General features: G+C 46.0%; 1 protein-coding gene across 2 annotated transcripts in view; it reads left to right on the top strand.

Moving 5' to 3' along the window:
- ddhd1a (DDHD domain containing 1a) overlaps positions 1 to 7,771 on the top strand; it is a 51,871-nt gene extending 44,100 nt beyond the window's left edge. For both annotated transcript variants that reach the window (XM_063184636.1, XM_063184634.1), the window contains 8 exons: positions 122 to 228; positions 450 to 709; positions 1,533 to 1,608; positions 2,701 to 2,850; positions 3,669 to 3,733; positions 4,257 to 4,432; positions 5,625 to 5,846; positions 6,161 to 7,771. In XM_063184636.1, the coding sequence (XP_063040706.1) occupies positions 122 to 228; positions 450 to 709; positions 1,533 to 1,608; positions 2,701 to 2,850; positions 3,669 to 3,733; positions 4,257 to 4,432; positions 5,625 to 5,846; positions 6,161 to 6,357 (1,253 nt within the window). In that variant the 3' untranslated portion in view covers positions 6,358 to 7,771. The remainder of the gene's footprint in view (positions 1 to 121; positions 229 to 449; positions 710 to 1,532; positions 1,609 to 2,700; positions 2,851 to 3,668; positions 3,734 to 4,256; positions 4,433 to 5,624; positions 5,847 to 6,160) is intronic.
- Positions 7,772 to 16,301: the final 8,530 nt, after the last annotated feature.

Below are 16,301 nucleotides of genomic sequence, written 5' to 3'. Positions count from 1 at the left end.
GTGTTTATGTGATATGTCTGTTTATCTGATGTCTATACGTGTGTGCTTTGGTATGTATGTGTGTTTATGTGGTGTCTGCATGTGTGCGTGCGCGCGCGCGTGTGTGTGTTTTGCTGTGTAGATACGGTGGACTCCATAACGCCTGATAAGGTGCGCGGCCTGAGGGACCTTCTCAACAGCAGTGCAATGGACATCATGTACTATACCAGCCCACTGTACAGAGATGAGGTACACACACACACACACACACACACACACACACACACACACACACACACACACACACACACACACACACACACACACACACACACACACACACACAGGAATGGACACACTCGACTCCACACACACACACACACACACACACACACACACACAGTAATGGACACACTCGACTCCACACACACACTATAGTTAGTATCTTGTGTCTGTGTTCTCCTCCACAGATCACCAAGGGCTTGACGCAGGAACTGAACCGGCTGTACATGCTGTTCTGCTCGCGGAACCCCGAGTTTGAGGCGCGGGGGGGCAAGGTGTCGATTGTGTCCCACTCGCTGGGCTGCGTGATCGCCTATGACATCATGACGGGCTGGGACCCCGTACGCTTCATCCAGCAGGAGCAGCAGGAGCTGGAGCAGGACGACACCACATGGATCAGCTACGAGGAGCGCCACGTGCTGGAACAACTGCAGATTACACGACACAGGTCAGCAAAGATCCACACACACACACACACACACACACACACATACACAAACAATCACGGTGGATTCGCACCGTGATATTCACGTTCGCTTAACGTGTCCGGGAGCATTGTGAGTCTGAGAGGTTCGCGGGCTGCCTTTTACACTGCACAGTCAGCGTCCACGTTCTCTCCGCGGGCAGCAGACATTCATTTTCAATGGAGCCCGCTCATTGCACCTGGACGTTCGCGCAGGAAAATAGACTCAAGTTCTATTTTCAAGGAGCATCGCGGTCTGCCGCTCGCGGTGCCAAGGCATGATCTGTTTTTATGTATTCTAACCGTTAAGTGGACGTCTCATGCTTGCGGTGTGTAAGCACCGTCAGCTACGAGGAGCGCCATCTACTGGCAGCTGCAGATTACACAACACATGTCCTGCACTGTCGTGTGGACCCGGGTTCGAGTCTGGCCTAGGTCCCTTGCCAGCTCTGCTCCACCTCTCTCTCTCTCTCTCTCTCTCTCTCTCTCTCTCTCTCTCTCTCTCTCTCTCTCTCTCTCTCTCTCTCTTCCTGTCATACTCTCGACTGTCCTATCAAAAACTGAAATATGCAAAGCCTCCAAATCTTTTACTTGTCTTTTAGCTGTGAATAATAAAGCTCTTGCCTTTTGATAGAGGAAATGTGTTCTGTGGTAATGTAGATGTCTTTTAAAGCAGTGTGTGTGTGTGTATGTGTGTTGGATATGTGTGTATATGTGTGTATATGTGTGTTGTATATGTGTGTTGTATATGTGTGTTGTATATGTGTGTTGTATAAGTGTTTTGGCGTCTCTGTCTTGCTGCCTGCAGGTTAAGAGAGTTGGAGGAGCAGCTACAGGGCCTGGAGGCCTCCAAACCCCTCGCCACCCCCGCTCTCATGTTCAAGGTAACACACACACACACACACACACACACACACACACACACACACACACTCGCACACACACACACACACACACACACACACACACACACACACACACACACACACGCACACACACACGCACACACACAAACACGACTGGAAAGACTCGACATAGACTTGGCTAAAGCTGAGCTTCACTCTCAGTCTGGAGTCTAAAAACAGTTGAACTCTAGGAGCCGTCTGAGTAGTTAAGCCCAGGACACACACACACACACACACACACACACACACACACACACACACACACACACACACACACACACACACACACACACACACACACACACACACACACACACACACACACAGTATATACTTAGACTGACACACACACACACACACACATACACACAGACACACACACACACACACACACACACACACACACACACACACATACACACAGACACACACACACTATATACACAGACAGACAGATACACACACACACACACACACACACACACACACACACACACACACACACACACACACACACACACACACACACACACACACACACACACACACACACACACAAGGCTTAGGTCCCAGTAACACCCTATCTGTACTAATAGACTGAGACACTGATCTGATGGCACAGATGTAATGCCATTCACCAGCACATAAACAAGTCTACTGTACTTTTCCATTGCGAGCATTTGCTGGTATACAGGTTGTAGGTTCGAATCCCACCCTTCCACTCCCTATCACACTCCATGGCTGAGGTGCCCTTGAGCAAGGCACCTAACCCCATACTGCTCCAGGGACTGTAACCAACACCCTGTAAATAACTGTAAGTTGCTTTGAATATAAGCGTCAGCTAAGTGCAATGTAATAATGTAATGTAAAATGTAATGTGTTCATTAATGGCATGTCTGTGCTGTGCCACTATCTCTTTCAACTGAGTGTGTGTGTGTGTGTGCGTGTGTGTGTGCGTGTGTGTACCAATGTTCAAGCATTTGTGTGTGTGTGCCTGTGTTTGTGTGTGTTTTTACCAAAGTTCATCCATTCGTGTGTGTGTGCGCGTGTGTGTGTGCGTGTGTGTTTCAGGTTGAGAACTTGTTCTGTATGGGCTCTCCTCTGGCGGTCTTCTTGGCTCTGAGGGGCATCCGGCCGGGTAATGACGGGGTACAGGACCACATCATGCCCAAGGGCATATGCCAACGCCTATTCAACCTCTTCCACCCCACAGACCCCGTGGTAATGTGTACACACACACACACACACACACACACACACACACACACACACACACACACACACACACACACACACACACACACACACACACACACACACACACACACACACACCATATAAATACACACACACACACACACTCACTCACACACATACACACATACACACACACACACACACACACACACACAGAAACACCATACAAATACACACGCATTCAAACACATATGCGCGCGTGCGGGCCCAGAGACCCAGAGGATAGTCGTGCCCCTGTGTGGTATGGGTGTGTATGGAGTGTGCTGCCTATTCTAAATGCACTCCCTAACAACATGCATGAAAACACACACAGTAAGAAGACACGTGTACACAGACTGCAGCATTTCATGGTGTGTGATGCAGCCTGCCTGGATGCTCAGTATGTTCACACTCGTTTGCACACTCATCTTTCTTCCTCTTCATCTGACTTTCTTTCCTTCTACCTTTCTTTCTACCTCTCTTTCGCTCCATTCTACCTCGTATTCTTTCTCATTCCCCATCTGCTTATTATTATGTCTTTGTTGCTCTCTGTTCTTTTTCATGACATCTATCCCTCTCTCCCTCTCTTCCTATTCTCCCTATACTCTGTCTCTCTCTCTCTCTCTCTCTCTCTTGCTCTCTCTCTCTCTCTCTCTCTCTCTCTCTTGCTCTCTCTCTCTCTCTCTCTCTCTCTTGCTCTCTCTCTCTCTCTCTCTCTCTCTCTCTCTCTCTCTCTCTTGCTCTCTCTCTCTCTCTCTCTCTCTCTCTCTCTCTCTCTCTTGCTCTCTCTCTCCCTCTCTCAGGCATATCGACTAGAGCCCCTCATCCTCAAGCACTACAGCAACATAGCACCCGTACAGATACACTGGTGAGTTTGTGTGTGTGTGAGTGTGTTTCTGTCTATATTTTTTGTGTATTGATGTGTAAATGTCTGTGTGTCCGTTTCCATGTGTGTGTGTGTGTATGTATGGTTGCTGCAAGAACAAGACCACCCCATATAATAGCATATTGTAGTTTAAATAGCCCTTAAAATAAATAGCTCACCATAGTTAACTGTTGTAGTATAATCAACGTGATCACTTCTTCCGTTCTCTTGCACAACCAACCCCACCCCAACTGACAAGATCATTATTTCATAAGATAGTTATGCTGTCGTATTTCATGTGTCTCCTGTTTTCTCCATCATACTATGCACATTGTTACACCACCAACGGCACCCTATACGACGAGATATTTTACATTTAGTCACGTTGCTCGTCTTTTTTCTGCTGTGTCCAGGAGTGACAGTTGGCATGACCTGTTTTTGTTTCATATGCAGGGATAACGCGACCAACGCCATGCCAGTAACACCCATAGTTTACATAACATCCCTTATGTGGTCTATTATGCAGGTGTAACACGAGCAATGCCACCCCGTATGACGAGATGCGCGTCACGTTCCTGAACCCCAGTAAGGAGTCTGCGTCGTCGGACACTGAGAGCATCCCCAGCCCCAGCACCTCGCCCCAGATGCCCAGGAGGCACTACGGGGAGTCCATCACCAACCTGGGCAAGGCTGGCATAATGGGTAAGGCCTGGGAACATTTACATAGTTGCCAACACACTCCTTCCATTGGCTCAAATCAGAGACATCTATAGATCACTACTGCCATCCTGTGGACAACATCAGGAACTGCAGCATAGACTCATTATGACTGATTATGGGGCATGTGTAGATGAAGCACCGGTATTGAGAAACCACACCCACGGCAGCATTGATAAAGAAAAGCCTTGAGCCATATCAGCTGTCGATAACTAGAGCTTCAGAATACACGTGTAGCCTTGTGAGATGACGTGCCGGATACGATAGTAGACCTTGGATAACAGTCAAACTTCGGACAACATTGTTGAGTATTCCCTGTATTCATCAATTCCTGGATGTACGACGGCCTGGGAATGCATCTTACAGGTGCTCCGATGAAACACAATTATGTCGGGGATAAAGGGCAAGTCTTAAATCACGGGGATCAGGATTTTGATGAACTGATTGTTATTCCAGAGTATAGGAAGCCATTTCTATGACATCACTTGAGCAGAGAGCCGGGCTAGCCGACAAGGGCAAAGTGCAGTAACTACATATTTTGTCAAAGTTCAGTTCAGAAAATGGTCTTCAGCTGGCTCTGTATTCAAACTCACAGTTGGCAGTCTCGACGAGAGCAGCAATCACAGAGCTTGGGTCTTCGCTGGTTACTGGGTTACTTGCACCTCAGAGGCCTCAAGACCCATAACGCTGCTTTCGTTGTTTATTTGTTTGTGATGTTGGTGCGCTGATTTGATTTGGGTTCCATTAGATATGTAAAAAAAAGCCCTACGACTGAAACATCTGCACATCTGACACGTCCTCCTTTATGTTAACTCTCCTCTCGATTGTAACTCAAGCTGTTCTCTATGTTCTAATCTGTCAAGCACTCATTGTGCTTTTATGTTCTCTGTACCGTGTTCGGGTTCTCTTGTAGCATCGGTAAAGGGCATTGGCGAGATGCTGTTCTCTCGTTTCTAATTCACTGATCCTTTTCTATAGGCGTTTTTACCTTAGAAAGATGCCATATGTTGTTCTCTGTGTTCCGATTCTCTCTGCTGCAGGAGTGACCAGTATCAGTAAAGGCATCAGGGAATGCTGTTCTCCCGGTTCTAAGTCACTCGTCAGGCTCTATGGTGGAATGCTCTTGTCTATTTCCTCATCCTCTGATGACGTTCTATGTTCTGGTTCTCTCCTGTAGGAGCAGCCAGTATCGGTAAAGGCATCGGCGGGATGCTGTTCTCCCGGTTCTCGCGTTCCAGCAGCACACCCTCGGGGGTCGGCACACCCTCCGAGTCCTCGGTTGTAGAGGGGGAGGACAAGAACGGAACGCAGACCCCCCCGCAGCCCCAGAGCCAATCAGCTTACGGCCTGTCTACCATGACACAGTCCACCTCTACATCTACTAACATGGACACCACTGGTAAATAACACACACAGTCAGAAGTATAGGACTCAAGCAAGTATACAAGTATTTAAGTATATAAGACTCCTTTAAACCAGATTTGGATTATGCCATGATAAATGTATGTGTCAATCCAAATAAACAAGTCAAATCTGTGTGTGTGTGTGTGTGTGTGTGTGTGTGTGTGTGTGTCTGTGTCTGTGTCTGTGTCTGTGTCTGTGTCTGTGTCTGTGTCTGTGTCTGTGTCTGTGTCTGTGTGACTGTGCGTGTGTATGCCCGTCCATGTGTGTGCATGCTTGCGTGTGTGCCTGTGTGTGTGTGTTGCTTTGTAGTGGAGATGGAGCACCGTATCGACTTCGAGCTGCGTGAAGGTATGGTGGAGAGCCGCTATTGGTCGGCCGTGACCTCGCACACAGCCTATTGGTCGAACCTGGACGTGGCACTCTTCCTCCTCACCTTCATCTACCCGCAGAAGAGACAGGATGAGGAGGAAGAAGAGGGAGAGGAGAACAGCGCAGACATCGTCTGACTGACACACACACACACACACACACACACACACACACACACACACACACACACACACACACACACACACACACACACACACACACACCATCTGTCTTTCAGTTACTGTGGAGACACAAGTACAGAAAAAACAGTTAATTGTCTTTCCCTACATATTTGACTGTCATACATATACACACACACATACACACAGCAGTGCTGTGGACGTATGTACTGTATGTGGACAAACATGCTGTATGTAGCAAGCACACGTAGCAACCGTCATCCGAACACCTGTTCAACTCCGTCATCCGAACACCTGTTACCTGCCTGTAAAGACACCTGTGGTTGGTTACGTTTGATCACAGGTGCCATCTCAACTGTTGCATTACATCTGACACACACACACACACACACGCACACACACACAAATACTGTAAGTCATCAGTCTGTCCATCCTGTTACCCCTGGCTGCCAAGGGATGTTCTGTTCTGTTCTCATCCTCCCTTCCTTCCTCCTCTCCTCTCCTCTTCTCTTCTCTTCTCTTCTCTTCTCTTCTCTTCTCTTCTCCCCTCTCCTCTCCTCTCCTCTCCTCTCCTCTCCTCTCCTCTCTCCTTATCTCCTCTCCTCTCCTCTCCTCTCCTCTCCTCTCCTCTCCTCTCCTCTCCTCTCCTCTGTCAGACTCCTCTGTCCTCCCCTCTGTCTGTTTCCTCTCTCCTCTCCTCTCCACATCTCTTCTCCTCCTTTCCTCCTCTCTACTCCTTTCCTCTCCTCTCCTCCTCTCCTCTGTCAGACTCTTCTCCCCACTCCCCTGTCAGTTTCTGGTGGCACACTCATCATGGCTGCCGAGAGTGGACACAACCCACAGCAGCCATGGAATCATGAGGGCTAAAGAATGTTCCGGAATGTTCCAATAAGGTTCTACTTCCATCTCTTCGGAGACTGCATAGTAATAACACACCAGCATGTACTGTAGGCCTACTGTAAGCTGCAGTTGATCATGTTACTGTACTGTTAGCTACAGTGGGCTCTGTTAATGTGGAGAGGGCCGTCATGTCTGAAGCAGAATCCCAACCATCTGGGCCTTGCACAAATAGAAATAACATGCACGCACTCTAACACACACACACACACACACACACACACACACACACACACACACACACACACACACACACACACACACACACACACACACACACACACACACACACACACACACACACGAGCACAAGCACAAGCACACACACACACGAACAAGCACATCATGCCTTCTCGTTTCAGTCCAGCTGGGTCAGTCAGCTGTTACTGTATATGGCAGACTCTGAAAAGTGTAACAATGACTCTGGAACTAATGGCAACACACACACACACTCTTACAACTCGTTGATGTCCTCTCATCTCGTTCTGATATATAAACTTCCTGTTTCCTGTGACTTCGCCTCAATGTCGGACTCTTCTCTGGTCTCTGATTGGTGGAGAGTGAAGGAGGCGTGGCCTGCTCTTGCACAAAGCAGCCTGTGTGGTGTATCCATACAAACACACAATGCAATCAAAGTCAAAGGGGTCAAAAAATGTATTTATGTACTTAGAAATTAATATATTTCCCTAATGAAACCAACAGTCTTGCTTAGATTGAACTTCTGTTGTTTTATTTTATTTTTATTTTTTTGCACCATTTTGACTAAAAACGAGCGAGACTTAAAAAAGAAAGAAAGAAATGCAACCTATTTTTACTTTTCCTACTCAAAAGTGTATAGTGGACCTTTATATACGGAAGCAATATGTGTAATCAAGCATGAAACGGTTGTCAAATCAAATCAAAGCACCTGGTCTGGTGTCTGAAAGTGGAGACAGACGATATCTTGAAGAAACTCTTCTAAGCCTAAAAGCGATGCAATGCTCTTTTCCAGCTCCACATGGCTACAGCCAGAGCCATGGAAGTAAGAGTTAGGCTAATCCCATTGACATCTGTGTTCCATTTTTTCTCAAAGATGGCGGCTCATGGAGCCATTGACATAGATCCAAAATAGTTCCAGGAAGTGAGCGTTGATCACAGTGTGCAGATCACAAAGTGCAGTAAAGGTAAATGTAATTCATTTAAATCCATGTTTACGTCATCTTTGCTTTTTATGTACGGTAGTAGTTCTGTGATAATCTCGAGCGAAAAGAAAGACACTGACCAGAATAATTTTAATCCACGTGAATCATGTTGTCAACCGAGTTCCTGTACCCCGGTTGTCACAACTCTGAATTCCATGGCTCTGGCTACAGCTGCGTATACTGTGTCGTCCAGCTGCTGTGTCTATTTTTAACCAGAGACAGGTGCCCTTGTTTTACTGTTGTCTGCTGGCTTCTTTTGTGGTGATGTGGCTGCACTGTAACCAACCACAAAGTGTTTTTAATTTTGAATATGTTCTGTTCTTTTCATTGTTTGTTTATTTGTGTTATTTTGGACCATGGAAACTTGGACCACGTAAACGTTTCCTCGTACTTCTCCCAGCGTTGTTGAGTCATTGACCAGGTCACAGATGAGGTGGCATTTTTTGCTGACTCAGCCTTCCGCTCATTCTCTCCTCCCCACATTTACCACAGACGATGACTCAGCATCTTTTTTTTTACATACGGCATAGTTGTATGCAGGGCCGATCTGGACGTTGGCTGTTCAGGGCTTACATTTAATGAATGGCACTCAGACGCATGCAAAGCGAAGAATTCTGCAAAACAGGCCAGCCCTCTCTGGATGTTCGCTCCCCATGGAGGTGTGGAAAATGATGTTGCCGTGGTGATATTGTTACGGAGTGAGTGAGCAGCGGACACTTGTGCCATCAAGGGATCAGATGCCTGAATGACAATAGAATGTTGAGAACTGTCTACACTGTTACCAGCTGCAAGAATGTTGAGTCTGCTGAACAGAACCCTTTAATCAGCTGCTAGAATGTTGAGAACGCTGAACAGAACACTGTTACCAGCTGCTAGAATGTTGACAGGGTTCTGCAGGCAGTTCTGATGTAAGGTACAGTATGTCTGGAAAATACTAGAAGAGCACTCAGAAAATCGCAGGTTTAGTGATTGAACAGTTCAAAAGAGCAAATCTTCTTTTTCATCACCTCCTACACGTAAGTCAGCCTTTGGTTACCATTATGTTTACACAAAATATGTGTCATCATACCTCTATACCATACCATACTATCCATACAATCCCTAAGAAGTGTTGATCCTTTGTGCTAATCATCTTATAATGGCCATCTTGTAAAACCCATCTTGTAGATTTAATGTTTTTTTCCCGCTGTGTCTTTGTGAGTTTGTAGTTTAACCCAGAGGCCAAATACTTCTCTTAAATGCTGCTGTTTCATTTGACACCATGTCACTCTTCTTCTGTCTGTGCACCACTGGTCTTGTGTTTTGTTGTGTGATGACGGCCTGTATGTGTTGTGGGAACAAATGTAAAACACCCACAGCGGCCCGACTCTCCTACCCCAAACATGAAACACCCACACCAGACACTCCCCTCGCACCCACTACCACCCCAAATGGCCAACGCCCATGCTGGAACACCCCTGCTGCACACCCCCAGTCCCCCACCCCAAACACCGGACTTACTTAATAACTTTCACCTTCAGACACCTCTTTCTCTCTTTCTCTCGCTCTCTCGCTCTCTCTCTCTCTCTCTCTCTCTCTCTCTGTGGTGTCAATAGAGCTGGTTTACTGTACGTGTGTCCACAGACTGGAAGGGCTTGCTATGGTTTGTGTTGGATTTCTGAAATACTGTAGTAGAAGTTCATGTTGAAATGTCTTGTCTAGAAGTATTTCAATATGTACACAGACTGGAAGGGCTCTCTATGGTTTGTGTTGGTTTGTGTGGTACTTGCCGCCGGCATCATACGCATAACAGTGTCATATGAGTGTCAAAACAGTGTCATGACAGTCACAGACGAGTCATAAGTATATTGTCACTTTCATAAATGTTTTATGGTCATGAAAATTTGACATCGTTTGGGCTGTCTTTACAATAACCGAATGTCACTTAATGACAACAACAGTCATAAACTGTTTAAGTTACGACACTGTTATGACTCTGTTATGTCAAACGCATGGCGCCGGCGTCAAGTAAAGTGTTACCGTCTATGTTGACGTCTTTTGTTTAGCCTCTTTGAAGAGTTGATGCTGTATGTCCAGATATGGGAAGGGCTCTTTATGGTTCATGTTAGGTTGCACCTGTAGAAACAAGGAGTTTATGTTGAGATGTATCTGTCTTCTGTAACAACAACAATGTCTTTGATGTGCAGCAGATTCCCTTTTCTGGTCGGGAAGGACCCACTTGAAGACTCAAGTTTTTCTTTTGTAGACGTTCTTTTTTTTACTTTCCTGTCTTTATTATTGTTGTTTTTCTTGTTGTTTCAATTATGTCATCTCATCTTTTCCGAGAGGTGTTTTTGGGTCCCAACTCCATTCTTGTGTGTGTGTGCATATGTGCGTGCGTGCGTGTGCAAATGTGTCTCCTGCAAGCTGAAAGGGCTTTTGCTCATGTCCTTTCACATGTCTCTGTTGTACCTGAACATCTGCAAGCTTTGGGTCGCTATCTATTGGTTGTGTGTGTGTGTGTGTGTGTGTGTGTGTGTGTGTGTGTGTGTGTGTGTGTGTGTGTGTGTGTGTGTGTGTGTGTGTGTGTGTGTGTGTGTGTGTGTGTGTGTGTGTGTGTGTGTGTGTGTGTGTGTGTGTGTGTGTGTGTGTGTATACCAGTGCGTGCGTGCGTGCGTGTGTGTGCGCACCAGTGCACCTCCACAGAAGTGTATGAGTGTATGAGTATGTGTACGTGTTTGTCTGCATCTAGTGTGTGTGTGTGTGTGTGTGTGTGTGTGTGTGTGTGTGTGTGTGTGTGTGTGTGTGTGTGTGTGTGTGTGTGTGTGTGTGTGTGTGTGTGTGTGTGTGTGTGTGTGTGTGTGTGTGTGTGTATCCATTACCACCTGGACCGGGCTGCCTTCCCTCAGCCCTCAGTACCGCTCTCAGGCCCAATCCAGTTCCGCTTTCATGGTGCAGTCATGAAAACTTACAGCTACAGAACCAGGGACTGCTGTTGTACATCCCTTTACTTTAGTACAGAAGTCCCCTCTGTCTCTCCCCTCCTCCGCCGCCACCACCACCAAAGCGGTCCCAGTTTGGGAACCACTGACTAACCGCTTTTGGTTACTTTCTGAACCCGGGATATTTGCTGACAATAAGGGACCTATTCAACTACACAATGTGCCAGAACTTACACAACCTGTTCAGAGTTGCACAGAGAGAGCAGACAAGAAAAGCTTTCGAAGAAGTAACAAAGTAAACAACATCAACCTTTACATTGTCGTCATTGTTTGTTTGTTTATTTGTTTTTGTTTGTATGTACCCGGTATGTGTGTTTGTTTTTTGTTACCATGACAGCTTAATTGCAGCAGCTAGACAGTAGACAAAGAGCAAATGGATGCCTCTTGGCAAATACTGGTATATGTAATAATAAAAAGTATATTTTCCTCCATTTCAAAATGGCATGCAAGTGACTTGATATATTTTTGTACTACTGTGGAGAGCATTGTATTGTAGTCATAACAACCTGACATAAGCACATTCAGCTTCAAGCCTCAGACATATAGCATGTAGCAGCTTACACAATTGCGTGCGTGCGTGCGTGCGTGTGTGCGTGTGTGTGTGTGTGTGTGTGTGTGTGTGTGTGTGTGTGTGCGTGCGTGCGTGCGTGCGTGCGTGCGTGCGTGCGTGCGTGCGTGCGTGTGTGCGTGTGTGTGTGTGTAAATGTGTCTCCTGCAGGCTTAAAGGAATATTGCTCCTGTCCTTTTACATGTCTCTGTGTGGCTGAAGTAGCACGTCAGCAAAGATGAGGACAGGTTGTTTTAATCCAATCACTTGCAAGGAGTTTTGATAAGGAGCATTATACGAAAACGTGTCTGTTGTGGACAGTTCTGAGACGTTGTCGTGAAGACGAAGGTGAAACATACCCACTAGCGAGAGTCAGATTACAGTGATGTAGGCCATGTCCACTGCTCCAAAAGTTCTACCCTGGAAAAAAATGACAGGGGCTGAGCCAGAAATCATTCATGTGTGTGCGCCAGATGTAAAGTCAGCTGGGCACACAAAAAAAAAGCTAGGACAGTCACAGATCACAAGTCTCTTCATGAAGGCTTATCCATTTTTCATGAATATGTATTGCTTCCTCTGGTGCTTTCAATTGACTGTTATATTACATTACATTACACTTAGCTGACACGTTTTTATCCAAAGCAACTTACAGTGATTTAGGTACAGTGTATTGGTTACAATCCCTGGAGCAGGTGCCTTGCTCAAGGTCACTTCAACCATGGATGATGGTGTTGGTAAGGGTGGGATTTGAATCTATAACCCTCTGATCTAAAGGCTAGCGCACTATCCATTGAGCCATTGCTTCCCCAATGTTTTTTTAAATTTAAGAGCAAGGCCTATATAGACAGGTTGTCATGCTCACTCAGAACCACAGCACATCAACTAGACCGTTTTACCGGCAAAAAAATATGTAGCCAACTTAGAAGGCATTTTACCATCCATTTCAATGTTCGTGTAGTAACTTTTTGCCTTCAATAGGGTTACATAATATAACCAGAACCCCCTTGAACATCAGATGATGACGTGGTGATGCCGCATCAGTCCTGACCTCCTGTCCTGAACAGGGTTGCACGATGGGACTGATGATTTCCCGCCCAATAATTTTCTGCCCAATAACTGACTGGAGGCATTAAATCCCGCCCAACTTGCACCAAATTCTTTTGGCTATAAATCTACAGAAAAGAAACACCCAATAGGCTATATTTTATTTTACCTGCTTGGTGATCTTAAACAGCCCCATTAGGTGGGAGACCGCTCAGTCTGGCAATCCTGCTGGTTGTCTTAGTTGTTAGTTGGTGATGTCAAACAGGCTACTTGATAATTATGCTGAACCCTTTTCCCCAATCAGCATTCTCTATTCTCTATTCAATCAATGCCATAATCCCTGTGTTCATTTGCCAGAGGTGTACTTTTCGTGTCTGTGTCTGTGTCTGTGTGTGTGTGTGTGTGTGTGTGTGTGTGTGTGTGTGTGTGTGTGTGTGTGTGTGTGTGTGTGTGTGTGTGTGTGTGTGTGTGTGTGTGTGTGTGTGTGTGTGTGTGTGTGTGTGTGTGTGTGTGTGTGTGTGTGTGTGTGTGTGTGTGTGTGTAAATGCGAGCTGATTCTATCCAAATGAGGTCTGTTCTAGAATGTGTTCAGCGTTCAAGAATGTGTTATGTGTGTTCTAGAATGTGTCATTTATTCTATTCCTCTGGCTGAGGTCCATGCGTCTGTTGGTGAAGAAAACACTTCCAGCTTAATAAGGCCATTTTTGTTACATAGACGGGTGTTCTTTTGAATGGAAGAAGTTTGAAAAGAAGGCAATACCATACAAACACACTTGCAATAGATCCAAACTGCCATTCAAAACACTGTATTAATAAACTTTTATTAAACATCTCTCTTTTTGATACACAGTCTCCTCCCAAGTTATTGTGCAATCAATACATTACACTGGCACTCCGCCACCATGAGTTAAAAAATGTGTATATAGTCAAGGAGCCTAAAAAGTCCCGTGGGATTTTTTTGATGAAAGCAAGCCACCCATCCAACTGTCTCAAGGACACCCCAAATAACAATAAAAAACATGTTGGCAGTCTGAAATATTGTGCAGGGAAAAATTGTGAAGCATATAAGAAAATAACAGCATTTTGGTCTCCAAAAATAGGACTTTGCAAAAACGCCTAGGCATACCCACATATAAAATGGTGTAGAAAGCACAAATTTTGATATTTTGTTTTTTCAAATTTGAAATACAAGTTGTTCAGACTTGTGGCCTTTGTTCCATTATGTCTATAACCTGATACATTACAGTAAAAGGACTATTTAATGTCTATGTATATATATTTTTTCTTTGGCGAGGGGAAAAAATTACAAAAACTTCAAAATATAAAGAGTTTCCAGTTTTCAGCAGAACCCTTTACAGTGAAACTGACAATAGATTGCAAAACTAGAGGGTGTCTGCTTTCCAAAATGGGTGTTTTCATCTCAATAGCACAAAGGGTTGGGATACAGCAACCATTTCAATTTGGAGAGGCGTTTTCAGGCGTTATTCAGGCAAATCTGTCGGAATGCGAAGGGGTTAATTATGCAAGCTAGTGATAAATGGTGAAAATAATGATTTGTTATTCGTTGCTGAAAAGTCTGATAACTGAAGTAGTGGTCTGATAACAGTAATCTTTTCTGGAATGAATACATTTATTGACTCGACATAGAAATAAAGGCATCATCTTATGTTTGTAGACTAAATCAACTGAAAATCACAATGAACTCCAATTCACAATGTATATTATAAATGTGATGTTACACATTACGCAATGAGTGTCATGCTTTCAGTTAGCACACAGTTTATATGAAGTTGTCAACATCGTCCTCGTCATCTCCTGAGTCTTCATCCTGAAAGCGTGAAAGCCCATGGGGAAACTCCAACTCCCATTGTCATTGTGACACAGCACTCCACAGCACACAAGTGAACACTGCACACTGCACACAACGAAATTGCATTTATGCCTCACCCGTGCAAGGGGGCAGCCCTCAGTGGCGCCCCATGGGGAGCAGTGCGGTGGGACGGTACCATGCTCAGGGTACCTCAGTCATGGAGGAGGATGGGGGAGAGCACTGGTTGATTACTCCCCCCACCAACCTGGCGGGTCGGAAGTCGAACCGGCAACCTCTGGGATGCAAGTCTGACGCCCTAACCGCTCACCCATGACTGCCTAATCTTCATCATTGAGTGATGTGGTGGGCTGCTCAGGATTGTCACATCCCTCACTGGGGTCACAGGCACATAACTCTGTGCAGCCGAGTCCTGCTTTACGACATGAACACCTCGCATTGTCACACTTGGATTTTGAACAGCCGCACTTCACCAGCTGGATGACCGCATTTGGTGCAGGCTGTTCCTTGGTCATCACTGGAACTCATCGTCTTGTAAGTTCCAGCCATAGTCCTGTGGCGATGGTACCTCTGGGTTTGGAACAGTGTCATTGTTCCAGATCATTGCTTGGTAGTGTGCCCGCAAGATCTCGTTGCAGTGCAGCTTGTGTAGGTGGCAACCTCTCTGACTCGGCCTGTTTCTTTGTCAATAGCCACCATCTCAATTTTTCCTTTTTCTTTTCTTTGTCTTCACGGCCGGGGCGGACGGGGGTCATTCGTGTCGTGGCAACGTGTCATTCCTCTGGGACCCATCTACGAAGCTCTGGGGCCAAACAAGGCAGCTGCTTTGCCAGGATTGCATGCCTTTACTGATAACACGGGGGGCTTTGCTGGCAGAGGCAAACTTGCTTTCTGGAAGATCTTCCGTGACGCAAGGGATGATAGCAATGAGATATCTGCATTGACAAGTCTGGGAACCATGCGCTGGCCAAGTGATGCCATATATGATGGTCTCAAAGAGTTTCTCTGCAAGGTTTACCTGCCAGGGACCAAGACTACCAAGATGGAAAAATTGAGATGGTGGCTATTCACAAAGAAACAGGCCGAGTCAGAGAGGTTGCCACCTACACAAGCTGCACTGCAACGAGCAATCTTGCGGGCACACTACCAAGCAATGATCTGGAACAATGACACTGTTCCAAACCCAGAGGTACCATCGCCACAGGACTATGGCTAGAACTTACAAGACGATGGGTTCCAGTGATGACCAAGGAACAGCCTGCACCAAATGCGGTCATCCAGCTGGTGAAGTGCGGCTGTTCAAAATCTAAGTGTGACAATGCGAGGTGTTCATGTCGTAAAGCAGGACTCGGCTGCACAGAGTTATGTGCCTGTGACCCCAGTGAGGGATGTGACAATCCTGAGCAGCCCACCACATCACTCAATGATGAAGAGGATGAAGACTCAGGAGATGACGAGGATGA

This window comes from Engraulis encrasicolus, chromosome 19 (assembly GCF_034702125.1).
Source record: "Engraulis encrasicolus isolate BLACKSEA-1 chromosome 19, IST_EnEncr_1.0, whole genome shotgun sequence".
NCBI lineage: Eukaryota > Metazoa > Chordata > Actinopteri > Clupeiformes > Engraulidae > Engraulis > Engraulis encrasicolus.
Note: the sequence above shows the minus strand (reverse complement) of the source record. Positions and strands in the feature narration are given on the sequence as shown.